The sequence below is a fragment of the Camelus ferus genome, chromosome 15 (genome assembly GCF_009834535.1).
Source record: "Camelus ferus isolate YT-003-E chromosome 15, BCGSAC_Cfer_1.0, whole genome shotgun sequence".
Lineage (NCBI taxonomy): Eukaryota > Metazoa > Chordata > Mammalia > Artiodactyla > Camelidae > Camelus > Camelus ferus.
In genome coordinates this window covers 951422-967996 of record NC_045710.1, presented here as the reverse complement: position 1 = coordinate 967996, position 16575 = coordinate 951422, and the positions used below count along the sequence as shown (strand labels likewise).

At 57.1% G+C, this 16575-nt stretch overlaps 1 protein-coding gene across 5 annotated transcripts in view; it reads left to right on the top strand.

Annotated features, from left to right (window-relative positions):
- PXDN (peroxidasin) overlaps positions 1-6172 on the top strand; it is a 60913-nt gene extending 54741 nt beyond the window's left edge. For 2 of the 5 annotated variants that reach the window (XM_032496945.1, XM_032496943.1), the window contains 4 exons: positions 1392-1512; positions 1715-1847; positions 3532-3642; positions 4051-6172. In XM_032496945.1, the coding sequence (XP_032352836.1) occupies positions 1392-1512; positions 1715-1847; positions 3532-3642; positions 4051-4170 (485 nt within the window). In that variant the 3' untranslated portion in view covers positions 4171-6172. Of the gene's footprint in view, positions 1-1391; positions 1513-1616; positions 1848-3531; positions 3643-4050 lie in introns of all 5 variants that reach the window. The other 3 variants (XR_004326075.1, XR_004326074.1, XR_004326076.1) reach the window with 3 other exon arrangements.
- Positions 6173-16575: the final 10403 nt, after the last annotated feature.

Here is a 16575-nt window from a genome sequence, read left to right as displayed (position 1 = left end):
TTCTCTTCCACCTCTTCCCTGTAGAAATAGTTGTGGTCAGCTTGCTTCTACTAGAAACCAATTTAAGGAGCTGTTATTTTCAATATTAAGTATTCACGTCTTGGCGTGTGGCGTGTGTGTGTGTGATCTGGTCCTGTGTCTGCCTCTGTGGGTTCTCCTCTCTGTTTATGTATATTATACACATAACATAATACGTAAAACATGTCCTGTGTTAAGCGTGTACATGACAAATGTGGTTTGTAACCTTGTAGGAGAATTCACGTGAAATTAAAATTTTCCTAGCCGAGTGCCCAATTTTCTAAAGCATTTAGATTCTCATTTTTATAGTTTTGGGGAATTTTTGTTTGTTTTAGCTTTTTTTAAATCTTCTGACTGGTTTCTCAGAGTCACAGCACTTGACCACACATATGACAGAGAAGTTGATTCTTGGATTTGCAGAAAATTGTTCTCTTTGAAAATCATTAGGAAAAGCCAGTTCTGTTCAGATGCAGAAACTCCGTTTTCTCAGAACTTGGGCAGATTCTCGTAGTTGCTTAGGAAGGCGCAGAGAGGTTCCCTGCTCTTTGCTCCCAAATCTGAAGCCCACGAGGGCCTGAGTCTTCAGTCCAGGCTGAGTCCCCCGTGGCGTCTGACAGGGCCTTTCCCGCTGTCGCTGGTGGCTGGTCAGAGAGATTCAGGCATCCGCAGTGAGACAGCCTTTCCTGGGTACTTTTCCTCTTAAAATAGCAGGCATGGCCCTCAGCTCATAAAATCATAAAATGCTTTGTAAGCTTTATCTGTTTTCATTTTGGCCTAAAAGCCATACCCAAAAAGTAGCAGGAAAAAAACGAATCAAGGGTTTATAGGACCAGATGTTGATTGCTATTGAGTTTTCAATCCAACTTTTATAAAAACTCACTCAGCGCAGACTTTGCTGAGCTCACGTCTCAGCCACGCCAGCGTGTGTTTCCGAGCAGGACTCCCGCGCGTCTCCAGAGAAGCTAAGGAGTGGTTCCGGGGGGCGGACCTGCTGCTTCTGAGCAGAGTTGTGAATTTCAGCTTCTTTGTGGGGGCTGATGAGTCACAGGGGAGAAGGCACACACATATACACAATTTTGAAAATTTTTGGAATAATTGTGGAAATTGTTGAAGTAGTACAAAAACTCCGATGGAGGGGAACAGCGGTGCACGACTTGGGGGCCAGCTGTGCATGGGGACCCTGGGAGGAGCAGTGGGAGGTGGAAGGCCCCGGCCAGGCCGCCGCTCAGGGAGCGGTGAGCGCAGGGCCCCTCAGCCCCGAGGGCAGGAGCACCAGGGTGTGTCCCGTGGGAAAGGCTGCGATACTTGCCAGGGGACTTGCTGCCCCCTGATGAGAGCCGCCGACCACTGACCTGCCTGCACTTTGCTCTCAGACTGCAGAACCAGGGGGCAGTTCAACGCCTTTTCCTATCACTTCCGAGGCAAGCGATCCCTTGAGTTCAGCTACCAGGGCGTCGAGCCTGCCAGGGATGCCGGACCCCGGGAGATGTCAAGGTAGGGCCGAGTCCCGCGTGGAGGCTGTGCACCCGCGCATGGGGCCGGGGGCGGGGGGCATCCCACATGGCCCCCACGTGGCACGGCCACTCCGTGTCCCCCAGCCTCCGGCAGACTGCGGCTAGCACCCTGTCACTGGCTCCGGCTGCACCGCGGGTCTCACCGCGCGGTCTCACTGGTCTCTCCCGACCTGCCCGTGCAGAGTCGGGAAACAGGGGAAGCGTCCCAGCAACGCCACGGCCGCCGCCTCCGAGCGCCCACAGGTACCGGGGACGAGCGACTTCAGGGAGTTTGTTCTGGAGATGCAGAAGACCATCACGGACCTCAGGAAGCAGGTGAGGGCTCCTCGTGCCTGTAGCTCAGCCGTCCTCTGAATCCTCATGTGTAGGCCCCATGTGCGTGTCTCCCGGGGCTATGGAGGGAAGTTCTGCCCAGACAGGCCGGGGTCCTCGGTCTTGGAACCCCCAGGGACGTCCCTTTTGTCTTTTTGTTCCTGCTTGTCTTGTCTCCGGCCGGGCCCAGAGATCGGGGACCTTAGCCATGGGCCACGAGTCAGTGCCATTGGGGAGGAATGCTTGGTCCCAGGGATGCTGGCTGAAGACTCCATGGAGCCACGGGCTGTGAGCGGCTCAGAATCGTGACACGGGTGCAGAATTCAAACCTCAGTCCTGCCCAAAGCCACTTCTTCGGGAAAGACGGTCAAACCTCTGTTCCCAGGGAGGTCTGGTGGCGGTCAGGTGCCCTTGGATGAGGGAAGGGCACTAGCACATCCGCGTCTCCTAGGGTCTGCAGGTTTGCAGGCACGAATGCTGTCTGCCTCCGCACGTCTGCACTGGGGCCTCAGTGTAATTCCACGTAAGCAGGAGTGGAGAGTGAGGTCTCGGATTAGTAGGGAGCATGCAGACCTCAGAAGGTCACAACCGCAGGGATTCCTGATGCTCTGGAGCCGTCCAGAGCCAGGCCTGGAAGCGGGGGTCTTAGCGCAGGCCTCTTGCTGCGCTGGGAGCCCCAGTCCTCAGGCTTGGCCGACTTTGTGTCCCCTGCCCCAGGTGTGGTGCTCGGCCCCTCCACACCTGCCCCGTGCCTGTCCTGCACCTCTTCCTCCTCAGGGCCAGGGACAGGGTGGCAGCTCAGGTGCTGAGCGCGGACACACGGGGACGGTCAGGCAGAGAGGGAGGGCAGGCCGGGCACCTTGCTGGGCTCGGGGCTGCGGGGAAGCCCCCCCCCCCCGAGCTGGAGACACAAACCCAAGCGGATCCCTCAGAGCTGATGGTCGAGGCGTCTTGAGGGCCCAGCCTGGGGCAGGGGAGCGGCACCCTAGGAGGAGTGCGCAGATTGATGGCTGGACCGATGGCCCGAGGGTCCCCCTGCGAGTGGAGGGCGGGATTGGGGTGAGGTCACCGCACAGATGGCTCAGGTGACCGAAGACGGAGGGCAGCAGGGCGGAGCGATGCAAGGACAGCGACCCCACACCCAGTCACGCCCGGGACCCTGGCCCTGTTCAGACCTCACTTAGCAGTCAGCTGAGGTGTGGGGACGGTCTGCACGAGGTGGGGGTGTGCTTGCCTCTCACGTGCTCCAGAGGGACCTGGGGGGCTGCGGGACCCTCCACGGTGCAGAGACCCAGGATTTCCCGCCTCAGCACCCAGTCAGCACCGCTCGGCAGGGGCTGCCGTGCCGCCAGGAGCAGCAGCGGCACGGCCCCGCGCTCCTTGGAGCAGCTGGCACCGTGTGTCCCCCGCTGGGCGCTCGCGCTGAGGCGGCAGCATCTCCCCTTCCCACGAGGTAACCGCTTGGCGTGTTTGCGGTAAGCGCGTTTCTCACATCAGTGCGGCAGCAGTCAGGCCGTGGTCCTGGAGCTCCCGGGCAAACAGCTGCCCAAGGACTACGCTGCAGGTTCTTTAGGAACATTCGTCTCAGTCCCTCTTGGTCGCCAGGCATCACTTCAGTGAAGGAGCAGCTGTGACCCCGAGCTGACCTCTTCCTCTGTGTGACCCACGCCTCCTCTGCCTTGTGCAGATAAAGAAGCTCGAGTCCCGGCTCAGCACCGAGTGCGTGGATGCCGACGGCGACCCTCACGCCAACGGAGCCAAGTGGAAACGGGACCCCTGCACCGCCTGTGAATGCCGCGTGAGTGTGGACTCTGTCTGGGAACCGGGTCACGAGTGCTTGGCTGCCGACGGCTGGGCAGTCAGAGCTCTGCTGTGGCAGAGAGGGCGCTGTGTCCCTGGTGGTGGTCTGCGCTGGGGATGATGGAGCCCTGGCCCCTCCAGCTTCTCGCTAGTCGGCCCTCCTTCTGGTCGACACCCAGGGACAGGGTCCCAGGGTCCCCAGTGGGCAGCAGTGGAAGATGTGCAGCTGTGGTCTGGGGGACGGTGGCAGAAGACGGTGGAGGCGGGCTGGAAGGAGTGGTCACAGCCAAGAGAGTCAGCTGCTCTCTGATTGCAAAGCCCACCCAGCAGGCCAGACGGGGAGGGAGAGTGTGACGCAGGCCCGGCTCTCCCGGGGACTGACCGGCCGGCGCCGTCTCTCCTCCAGGACGGGCAGGTCACCTGCTTCGTGGAAGCCTGCCAGCCTGCCGATTGTCCAGCACCCGTGAGAGCCAGCGGGGCCTGCTGTCCAGTCTGCCCGAGCGACTCCCCAGGAAAGAAGCCTTAGGTGCCTGGAGGCCCAGAGCGTCTCCGTGCGTCCTCCGTGGCCGCGCCAGTTCGTGGAGCGCAGGCCAGGGGCGTTGAGGCTCGGGGGTTCCAGGCTGCGGCTCCGGCTGTGTTGGAACTAACCCAGGATCCTTGCTCACCAGGAGACCCTGGAGCAGACGTGGGCGGGAAGCAGACACGTGTCCTAACTTCATGTTAGATTTCTCAGGTTTTTATTTAATTTTTTTAATGAAAAATTGGTGCTACTATTAAATTGCACAGTTAAATCATTTAGGCTCCTAAATTGATTTCAGCTAATATCACCATTTCTTCTCAACTGAAACTTAGTCCTGCTTGTTCCTGATACCAAGAGCTTACAGGCCCGTCGCCCAAGGGGTGGGCACAGAGTGGAGCTGCTGGCAGAGGGCGTGGGATTTACGAGAAATTCAGTATTTGGCAAACGGAATGGAGTCTCTGTGGAGCATGTTGGGTGACGCTCTTGGGGGTGACACAGGCTCTCGTCCCCCATCACCCCACGTCCGCCAGACCACAGCCCCTCCTCCGGTCCTCCGCAGCCTCCCGGGGCCTCGCCTTCACCGCAGAGCAGATGTCCCTGCCGCCCGCAGCCCCAGCACATCGTGCAACTCGGCACTCTTTTCACCCGGATCATGAGGTTATTAAGCCGCGTTTAGGAGCAAGTCTTGAGTTCACGTCCGACCTGCATATGCGCTGCCTAGCGTGGACCAGAAATGAAAACTCTCCGTGCTGTAGCGGACGGTGCCTACTGCTCCGTGCACGTGCCAGCTCGTGCTCCGCTCCATCGCCGGACTCTGTCCCGCTCGAGCCCACGGAGAGTCATGACGCCCTAGATTCTTCTGCCGACGGGAGGAATTCGAATGTGGGGAACTTTCTGACTGCAGGTTGTGTGAGTGAGTTAAAGCAATCCCTGTACCTCATTTGTATTTTCAAAATGCACGACGCTTTATGAAATCTTGCCCACGTTTTAGTGTTAGACACGGCAGGAGTCATTTCTACTCTGCAGAAGTTCTTACAGAATCCAGTGAAAAGCAACTTTCATACCTCATGGTCTGTCTTTTTAATTGACCAAAAACCTCCTGTTTTGTTCCAAATACAAAGTGATCTGTGTTCTGAGAAACATGTCCTGCACATTCTGTTCTGTTCTGCAGACGCTGATTAGAGTGTCCAGTGGGAGCCGGGCCTTGTGCTGGGCACAGACGCAGGGCCCGCCTGCCCTTCCCAGCAGAGACCCAGGAGGACCCTGGCTGTCTCCGTCCCCTGGGGAGTCCATCACGGGGGCGGCGGGGCTGGTGGTGGGGAAGGCCAGTCTCCGGCAGCGTCTGGCACGCAGTGAGCAGTTGAGAGCCTGGGTTTAGCCCAGCACAGCCTCCTTCTCCTGCAGGAGCGCCCGGTGCCTGCATGCTCATATTCCAGCCCGAGCAGCTTGAAACAGTCCACTTGCCTTCTGCCCTCACGTCACTAAGTGATGAATAAAAGCCCCACGTCCCATGGGGCACCGGATTTCTTTTGAAATTGTAAGTCGAATTGAGTAACCAAATCCTGGAACAGATTTCTGTAAACAGAAGGAGGAAAACTCTGTCTGAAAGTCAATGGTTCTGTAAGTTGCTCAGGTGTGAAAGGACCACGGAGCCCACACTCTGCAGTGTTGGCGTCTGGAGGTGCCCGGGAGGCCTGTCTGCGGCCCCGTGCGGAGGCGGCCGGCTCGCAGGTTAAGGCTTGTGGCCTGGGCGGTTGTGGAAGGATGGCACTGTCTCAGCCGACAGGGGGCGGTCTGGTGCGCAGAGCAGCTCCGCGGTGCAGCTGGGATGTCCGCAGAATCACCGGTGGGGGGGGGGGGGGCAGAGCGGGTTTCATTCACTTCTAACCGTTTGCCGACAGCAAGTGCCTTTCTTATGTTCATTGTAACCAGTACATCACCAAAGAGACGTTTGCACTATGTAACGATGCCTTTCGGTTCCAATAAACGGGCCACGTTTCCAGATGGAGATTGGACTTGCTTCTTTCACGGGCCGACCACTGGCGGCTGTGCCTGCCCAGCCCAGGGCTGACAGCGGGAGCGGGCGAGGGGCAGGGCCCAGAGGCCGCAGGGAGCCCCGGGGCTGCGAGCACTACATCTGTAGGAGCGAGGAAGGCAGGTGGAAGGGGCTAGTTAAAAGGGAGTCCGTCCTCACTCGGAGCTGGGGTGCTGTCCTGGCGGACGGGGCTGGTGGGAGCGGAGCTCTCGGGAGAAACCTGCAGCCCCGCCCTGTCCCTGATGTCTCAGAGTGTGAAGGGAGAAGCCAACACACACAGGTGGGAATGGTGGGGCCTGCTCTCCCAAAGCAGGGGACAAGGGACAAGCCTCTTCCTGAAGAACTGCCCGAGCACAGCTCTGTGGCCAGAAACGTGTGACCGTGTGACGGCTCTCCATCCTCCGGTGCTCTGGGCCCCAGGAGGAGAAGGTGCTGTTCTGAAGGGGCCTGGGGGCAGTGTGAGGGCACCATGTGTAATTATCCAAGAAAGAAAGTGAAGTATCTGGGAAAAATGGTCTTGAGTTTTTGGAAGTTGTCAAATCATTTCAAAATTCGCAGTGAGACACTTGAGCTGCTTCCACGAGTGCGTGCCTCCTTGCAGGAGGCGACGAGCCTAAACCCTCTGGTGTGTTCGCGGAGGCTCCCCCGGGTCACAGGAGTGGGGACCTGGACACATCCCAGGGCTGAGCGTACAGACTGCAGCTGTCTTTCCTCCAAACGGCAAACGTAAAGTACATATGTGCGTAATGTGAGTCAGTGTTCACTGCCACGTGGTCGGGTCTCAGGGGTGCTGTGACCGGGGGCTGGGGGCCAGGTCTCCAGGCCGAGTGGCTGCGGAAGGTGCAGTGGGCTGGAGGGGATAGGCCCTGGGTGAGGTGGACGTGGGACCAGACCTCCTCTCTCCCCCAGGACCAGCCCCTGGGACGGATGGCAGCTCCCCGGCCCCCGCAGGGACCAGCAGTGGCTCTGAGCCAGGGGTGGGAGAGGGGCCCCACCTTGGGCCAGGTTCCGAGCACGTGCAGCGATGGGGGTGGTGCCCGACCCCTCCCTGAGGGACCCGGACTCCACATCCACTCCACGCGACTGGAAGCTGCCTCGAGCCCGGGGCTGCAGCCCCAGGAGCAGAGGTTCAGCTTGCCTGGCCCACCAGCTGCTCACCTGCTCTCTGCCCCTCAGTCAACAAAAGACAAGTTACATTGGTCTTGTCAAGTAAATTGGTCTGAACTTTCCTGGTCAACAGTTGACCCAGGTCGACACAGGGCTGAGGGCCATGCACCATTTTAACTCAAATGAAATGGGTGATGTAAAATCAGCAAACATCTCTGGCATCTTGCTTCTGAAGAGGAGAACGCGCAGACGCGTTTATCACCTTGCAGAAATGCCCGCCTGCCTCCCGTGTGCAAGAGGCTACGCCAAATGGGGTACCTAGTTGCGGGGCTTTTGCAAAGAGTCTTAGTCTAGTGAATGTCCCAAAGCCATTTTAAATGTATTTTATTTCGGAAAAAAAAAGTGTTTTCTGACCAAGTTTCAGGAAGTCGTCCGGTTTGCTCAGAGTTTTATGAACATGTTTTTTCTGGTTTAACCGCTTCATCACCACCTGCAGCTGCAGCCCTGAGACCCTAGACCCTTGGTGTTGAGACAGACAGAGGACAAAGCACTCAGCCATCAGGGTCATCTGTCCCCAAAGCCACCAGAGGCTCAAGTGTCCTGAAACCCCCCCCCCGTGGGTGGATGGGAGCCTCGGCTTGAACAGGTGTGGGGCTGTCCTGCAATTCAGATGTGGGGAGGTGGGCCCCGAGAAGGGGACGGTGCCCCAGGGCGCCAGGGAGGGAGGGGCGGGCCTGGGGCAGATCTGGACCTAATCTGGCCCTGTGCCCCCGGCCAGCCTGACCCGGCCTGTGGCCCCATCACGTCACCCCCAGGCTGCGCTCCCTGGAACAGGCTCCTTCCCGCAGGCGTCCCCCTGGGCTGCCGGCCAGTCTTCGTCAAGGCCCTGAACGGACCACACTGCTGCTCCGGGTACTGAGTGTTAACAGATTGTGGCTTTGCCTTCTTTTATGGGAACAAATACTCTCAAACCCCAAGGCTAGAGGCCTTGACGGTGAGGTAGCAGGTTTGAATTTGGAAGCTTCCAGAAGCCGCAGTGGTGCCTGCTTTTATGTTTGTGGGCTTTGCTCACAGTACCTCTGTCTCATCTGCTGTTTGAGTGTCTGGGCGTCTTTGTTCCGAGACCGGGTCTCCAGGGGCGGGCAGCTGGCCGGGCTCCCCGGGGTCCCCACAGTGGCTGCACCTGGTGTCACAAATGCTTCCCTGACTGAACCTGCCAAGGTCGTGTTTTCTTCCCGTTACAGCTGAACGTCAGCCTAAAGCTGGTCTGGGCAGTTCTGCCAGGAAGCCCCATTTTTCAAGATTAGCTTCTTTGTGGCCACTTCGGTGTCTTGGGGCGGCGGGAACTGTCCCTCTGTCCCTGCAGGGACCGTTCCGGGCAGAGCGGTGGGTTGATGTGGCTTTTCTGTCTGGGAGGTCTGGGAATGGAAGCCTTCTGGTTTTCATGGAAACGTTCTTTCCTGTTCCAACATTGAGCATGATCTTAAAGTGTCACGGGAAGTGGTTATTTTCGATGTGTTTTTATCGAAATCGCATCTCTGTAGTGGTTATTAACCCTCGACTGCAAGCCCTGCGTCTCCTGGCTGCGTGACTTCCCTGTGACATGCTTTTCCCATTACCCACATCCTTCCCGGCAAACAGGCTGAGCCTCTTGTTGTTTGTCCTCGCTGAGCAAAACAAAGCAGGGCAAACGGAGCCTCTGCTGAATGACTTAGCTCGCAGCTGTCCTCAGAGGAAGTTCCTGGGAAACATTGGTGTTTATGTTCTTTAAAAATTACTGCACCAGAAATTAACTCAGAGAATGGCCACTGTCATCATTTCTTGTAATCGTGATTCAGCGAGTGAAGTCCGGAGGGAACGGTGCTGGCCCCGCTTCTGTGGAAGGTCTCAGCCTGGGCTGGTCTCACCGCTGCCCCTCCCGACCCCCGGCAGCCCCGGAAGTCGGGAACTGCGGACCCCAGACTCAGACCCACTTCCTGGGACGCTGAGGCCACGCTTTCTTCATCTCACCAAACTCAGAGAAACTGAGAAAACATTCATCTCTTTGTTTAATGCCATGCTGTTCCCAAGATAATGCCGGGATTGCAGGCTCACTGAGTGTCCTCCAGGGGGAGGACAGAATCCTGGGGAGGGAGGGAGCCGTCCGAATGCTTGAAAGATGGTCTCTCATCTGTGCTGAACTCCAGTCCTGACCGCCCTTTTGTCAGCTGCGTGGTCCTCCCAGACGCCGCGCCTGGGCCCTCCGCGTGCATCCCTTCGTTCCCACTGCCTGTGCGACCCAGGCTCTGACACACGCGTCCTGCGAGTTTGATTCCGGTGTTCTGGCCCCGTGTGCACGGCCGTGCTCCCAGACAGCCTGGGCCTAGACACTGGTCCCCCGGGTTCCAGGATTCGTTCTCAAGGTTACGGTAAGTGGTGGCTTGGGTTTTCATGTAAACAGGAAAGGGAGAGGATGCGGAAGTGTTCTGTAGCTTGCCTGAATTTAAAGGCAGTAGGGTTTTAATGACTCATGTGACCCAGAACATCCTGAAATTAGAGGCCAACAGCTGATACCCCAGCTCCCGCAGGGGCCGGGAGTGCACCTGGATCCCTGCCGGCTCAACCCCGGCTTCCTCCTCGTGTGACTGAATTCCCAGGGCTCCCAGGCGCACCTCTCCTGCCTTTGTGTCCGCCCGTGGCCGCGTCCTCACTACTTGAACAACTCCTGTGTCCCTCCCCGGCTCAGCCCCTGAGCCCCGGCGCCTCGTCTCCGGGACAGGGTCCGGGGGGCGGGGCCCGTGTCTGCCGGTCCGCTCTCCAGACTCACCTTGTCTTTCCCTTAGCTCAGTCACATCCCGGTGATTACAGCAACTCGGGTGAGGGATAAGGACGCTGGGGCCAGGTGGCAGCAGTGGACAGGTGAGGGGGAGGTTCTCATTGTGTCTGAAGGTGGAATCAGCATGATTTCCTGATTGGCTCAGAGGCAGGTCAGAGAGAGCGATGCCGAGAGAAGGACCCCAGAGTTTTTGACTGAGGAGTTTGTTTTGTTCTGGTTTGGGTTTTTTTGCTGTTTTCTACCCCAGCCTCATGTCCTCGTGGCACTGAGCCCCAAACCACCTCAGCAGCTGGGAGGGCAGGTTCACCGTCTGCTGAGAGGGAGAAGGCTGGAGTGAGCAGGGTCAGGGGGCCCTTGGATGTGGGGTGTCCCATGTGTATTTAAGAAGCAAAGTTTGGACAATAAGCCAGGCTCACTCCAGCCTTCTGTGAGTGCAGTGCCCAGCACCTCTTCCAGCCCTGGTGATGATGGTCCAAATGATGGTCCAAACCCCAGTTATCAAGGCAGGGAGTGTAGCTCATTCAGTTGTTCAGGACTTTTCCAGCTACAAGGATTACAGTACAAAGCTTTTCTGGTTCACATTTAGCTGAAGGTGCTGGAGTTGGAACACCTGGTCCACCGTTGAATTTTAGGGCAGTGCATGCAGACCTGGGCTGCGTGGAGGAACCTTGGCTGTGCATGGGTGAATGACAGGGAGCTCTCACTTTCTGCTCCACCATCCTTGTTGTCGGGCCCTTGTCCTCATACTCTCAGAGTGGCTACTGGGCTCCTGCCATTGTTGACTTGTTCCAAGCAGCAGGAAGAAACACAGCCAAGATCAAATGGGTGCCTACCGGTAGGACTTGTTTCTCTGCAGCCCCAGAGAAGGTTCTGGAAGTCACCGAAGCAACGGGTCCTGTGACCACGAGACATCAGCGCCCACCAGGTGGGCCAGGACACCTGGGCACTCCTTGGTCACAGGTGGGAACTGTGGCCAGAAAAACCTACCCCCCACCAGCATCTCAATAGTCTTTCATCAGAGTGAGAGGTAGGTCTCTGATCAACCCCGAGCCACCTCCAGACTCTGTGGGCAGGGCAGTCCGCTTGGTGTCTCCTCATTCTCAAAAGCTGTGGTTCTCACCTTGAGCCCTGCTGGCTGCTTCGGGGCGCGGACACAGAGTGGGCTCGATGTCTAAGGGTCTCCCCACCACCCTGGCCCAGATTCTCTGGTAACACTCTCCCAGGGACAGGCCCTCTGTCTGAGCCCTTCAGGCCACTAAGGGCAAAGGTCAAAGTATCTTCCTGAGTCCTTTGGGCTTTGATTGTTTCCAGTGCAAAATTACCCTCATGCCAAAGACATTTCTGGCAGATTTTGCCCCTACACACCGGGCATTTACGAGCTCACCTGGCTGGATGGCGTTGCCACAGGTGAAGGCCGGGGACGAGCTGAGAGCTCACCAAAGACGAGTCTTCACAGACCTGGATGGGCAGGTTCATAACAAAGACACACATAGTAGAACCACATTCCTGTGCTTTGGGGGGATTTAGCCCGTCAGCAAAGTCCTCCCGGGTGTGACCTTCCCGCCTCCATCGGTGTTCTCTTAGGAGGGGCGAGAGAGGTTGTAAGAAGCAAGCCATGAGACTTGTCAGGACGGCTTCCCTGGTCGCCAGCGTTTGTAGACGGAGGGAAACGTACAACCCACATGGCCGCCACAGACCTGATGGGCTGGGACGGAACAGCTGGGGGTCCTGGTGTCATCCATCACCCTTCTGCAGGGGGACTCGCGAGTTGGTGAAGCGGGTTTATGCTGTGAGGTCCGCCCGAGTTCGGACAGGGAGGAGGACGCAGCTGCGGGCTGTTCGCTCTGACAACGGGGCAGAAGCCCTAACCCCAGCCGGGAACTAAGTCGGGGGGTCGGGGGGAGCTTTTTTAACAGAGAGAAGGGAGGGAGTGGGGGGTCGTGAGACACACGTATGGGTTTGTGGTGCCCAGTTCCTGGAGGAGCAGCTGAGGTGCAGGTGTGGGACCCAACAGGACCTCTGTCAGCCTGGCTGTGCGGGCAGCTGGGGTGGACGGCTGCCCCGTCAGCACAGAGCCAGGGCCCACCGCTGAGGCTGCACGTCCGGCCTGGGGTCTCCGAGGACCTGCGGAAATGCCCCAAGACCCCCGAGGCAGCACAGAAAGACCGCCTCCTCTCACTACATTTAACACATTTGTGGAACTTTTATTCTTCATCTGAATCGAGTCCTTCTCATCAGTTTTCTTCCTTTGTGGGCTTTTGAGGAAAATTAAGATATTCTCCACGTAATCTTCTAGAAACTTGGTAATGTGACAGTTTCCCTTTCACATGCATCACAGGAGTCAGGGCTCATGCGTTCTCGCACACGTGTGCAGGTGGCCTGGTGGTGCACGCCGAGAAGGCCCCCTTTCCCCACCGCTCCCGAGGGCACTTGGTCCGGGCGGTGCCCGCCCCTTCTTCCGAGGGCGCTGCTTCACTTGTGCCTCGGCACCAGCTCTGCCCTGCTTTAGCTGCTGCCTGCGTGAGGGCGTCTCTGGTCCCTCCGCCACTGGACCGCCTGGTCCCTCCCCCACTGGACCGCCTGGTCCCTCCCCCGCTGGACCGCCTGGTCCCTCCCCCACTGGACCGCCTGGTCCCTCCGCGGCAGGACCGCCTGGCCGGTTTGTTCTGGGCTTTCCACACGTATCTTCGTATTGGCTCGTCAGTTTCCACTGAAAGAGGTGTCCACAGGGACTTCGATCGGTATTACGTTGAATCTATCACTCAGTTTGCATTCAGCTGATATTTTAAACACTTAATCCTTCCATCCATAATCATGACATATTCCTGCATTTATTTGTGGCTTTTAAAAAAATTATGTCTTCTTTAGTCGGTTCTGGCGAAGTTTTGCGGTCTTTTCCAAAAGGTTTGCATGTTTTCCTTAAGTTCACTTGTTGGGGTCGCTGTCTTATGCTGTTGTAAATGCCATTTTTAAAAAATCACTTTCTGGTTGTACGTTGCTTGTATACAGAAGTGCAGGTGAGTTTTAGAATTTGACCTTCTATCCACTATTCCTGATAAATTCAGTTATGAATCCTATTAGCTTTTAAAAACATCCTTTCAGATTTTTCTGTGTATACAGTTTTTTCTTTCAGTAGGTGAGGACAGCTTTGTTCTTCCCAGCCCTCCGTGGAGCCGGGCGCCTGCGCGATCGAGGCCTGGCGGGTGTCACCAGGATGCTGGTCTGCGCTGGTCAGGCTCCCTTCCCCCTGTTTGCACAGGGTTGGCGCTCAGGAACAGTTTGTTGTTTATTTTGTAATCTAAGTATCACAGTAGACTTGGGGTTATTTTTCTGCTTTTTTATGTCTTTTTAAAAATATTATTTGCACCAGATTATCTCCTTGAGCAATTTCATGGTTCCAAGTGTCAGAAGTTCACAGATAACAATGCATCATGTCCAGTGCTTGACCGTGTAAGTCTGGACCGCATGCACGTTTCCTTCGTGTGAATGACAGTGACCCGTGTGACAGCAGGGCCCTGTCAGGGCCCTGACTAACCCACACAGTCAGTGGTGCTCCACGAGGTAGGACGGTAAGGGTCCAGGACTACGCGTTGCGCCTCTGCAAGGAGGCCCCTGCCCGCTTTTGGGAATTCCTGTCAAAGTGCCCGGCTCAGGAGCGGGTCGTGGAGTCAAGGGACAGGGTGCGAACCGACTTGCTGGGCGAACGCTCCGTTCCAGGCCCATGAGCTGTGCTGGCGGACTTGGCCCCTCGTCTCCTTTAATCTTGTCTGACCGAGCACAGCCCTGGCTTTGTGGGTTGACTCTGCCACCTGATCCGGGCCAGTCCCAAGTCAACTGGAGCAGGTGCGGGAGGGCGTCCCCCTGGGCCGGCAGGGGCCTCGCCGGATGCTCTTTGTTGTTTCGTTTTGTTTTGTGTCTACTTCTCAGCCTTGCCAAGGCAGAGGGTGTCAGCCACGCTGGGGCCCCCAGAGCAAGGACATGTAGCTGTGCACACAGTGTTTGCCATCATCAGGGAATAACTTGCAAAGTGTCTGCTTCCAGCCAGGAAGTCAGCGGGGCTGGGCGTGCACCCCGTGGGCAGAGGGCTGACTTCTCTCCCGGGGGTGAGATTCCTTGAGCCTGAACTGGCCGAACTGTGGTTTCATCGTCCCTGCAAATGCAATGGTGAGTGACCTTCAGGGCGGCCTGAGCAGCACTTTCCAGACACACCCGGCGGGCCTCCCAGCTTAGTCACTGTAGGACGGAGTCGCTGAGGGCAGCGGGCAGGGAGCAGGCACCGAAGGCACAGACAGTGGAGCTGCTGAGAGCTGAGTCGAACGTCCCCCCACCGTCGGGGCTGAAGAACCAAACTCTGGCCACGTGTTAGAGAAACAGGGACTCGGCCCCTTGAGATAAATGAACTCGAAGTTGGCAATCTTGCTCCGGTTGACCTGGGACTGGCCAGGATCAGGTGACGAGGGTGCGGGCAGCTCCCTGACCTTCAGTGATGGCCACATTGTCCGGTCTTCCTGATCAGTTCCCAAATGTGCTCCTGGAAGGCGGGCGTGGTGCCCGGGTGCTGCGTCCATCGCCATGACGAGCGGCTGATGTCCCTTAGTCACATCACAGCCCCGTTGTTCGCACGTCTTGGTGGAGGCCTGTGCGTGCCGGCCTCGGTGGGGGTGAGACACCCGTGCCATCGGGCCACACTCCCCCCGCCCCATCTGCGCATCCTGCAGCGGGACCAAGTGCCATCACAGTGCTGACCCCTCGGGCTTGCACAGTTCGGCTTGCTTCCCAACGAGCAGGCCCCTGGGCTGCAGCTGTGCAGTCTCCTCAAGGGTCTGCTCTCAAGTTCCCTCAGGGTGAGGGGCGTCGGGCAGGAAGAGTCCCCCAGAGTCTGGGGGCTCCCAGCAGCCTCAGCCCGAGCCCCCTACCTGCCGGTGCACTGGGGGGCTCTGCCTCCCTCCTCATCGTCTGCTACATTTAGTACCAAAGTCCCACAGATCCGTGTCGTCTTGGGAAAAAAGGTTCTGTAGAACTGCTCGTAAGCCCCCCCCAACCCCATTGCCTTAAGATGCAAAATGCGTCCGGCTTTTCCAGACCTCCCTGCCCCAGTTCGTCCTGTTCCCCTCCCCCTGGGGCACCCCCAGAGCCAGTTTTCTTCCTTCGTGGTCCTGAATTCTCCCCTCATCGCCCCCGCTCACCCACAACCCCTCCTCTGCACCCACGATATCGATACCCACGGGCACCCTTTCTCCACGGGACGGGCCTCCACCCGCTATTTCTGACTGGGTCTCCGGGGCATCACAGTGCCCGCATGGTCCACCCCACATGTGGACGCTTCTCATCGAGAAGGAAGTCATCACGTTTGGACTCAGGTTACTCCTCTCCCTCCTCCTGCCATCTGTCTACCTCTCTATTACTGTCTCTTGTCTTCTTTACCAGAACTTTCCAGCACTCGTCCATTCTGAGTCTTCACACCTGAAGGACAATGTCACAGCTGAAAGTCACAATTTTTATCTTTTCATTCAAATATACATCTGTCCTGAATGATTGGAGGTGATTCCTTCCTGCCTTCCTGGTGGGCGAGGGGCTGTCACAGGGGTTCCGAGGGGCCTCCTGGACCCACAGGGCAGCTCCCAGTCACCTGGTTCTGCAGCCAGCCTGTGCCTGGGCCCAGTGGAGCCTCGCTGCCCTCTGTGGCCTCCAGAACAATGCCCACTTCTCAGCATGGTGGTCAGTGCAACTGGTGTGTAGGCTGGTTAACTGATGTAGAGGTTGGTTAACTGCTATAAAGGTTGGGGAACTGGGGTAAAGCTTGGTTAACTGGTATAGTGGTTGGTTAGCTGGAGTGGTGGTTGATTTACTGATATAGAGTTTGGTCAACTGGGATAGTGGTTAGTTTATTGGTGTAAAGGTTGACTAACTGGGGTGGTGGTTAGCCTCTCGGGGTAGAGGTTGACTAACTAGGTAGTGGTCAGTCTCCTGGGGCTGAGGCTGGTGAACCGGGGTGCTGAGAGACCCTCACCCCTTCCAGGTGTCACTCACTGATGCTCAATCACTTGTTGCCTGTACACTTGGTTCAACCAGACTGACCACCTTTACTTGGTGACAATTGTACATACATTTTGATGACAAAATTTTCCATTTCTCTCACCTCTTATCTCAAAAAAACCCTTCAGAACTCATAAACTTATTAAGCATCTCTAAGGCACCAAAGCTCCCATTTGTTAAAGTTGTATTCCAAAATTACCCAGGTTTTCAGGGAGGCAAAGTATGATCCCAGAACCCAGAGATGACCTGGACAGTGTTTGTGTCTCTCCACCCAGGCAGACTCCAGAAACCTCTCTATTTAAGGCGTTGCCATTAGTGGCTTTCTGTTCCCATGTTGAAGCTCAGTGCGCAAACAGGTGCCCCAGGCCTGTTTCCTCAGGACAGGTGCCAAGTAAGAAAGACCAGGGGCATCGCTGCT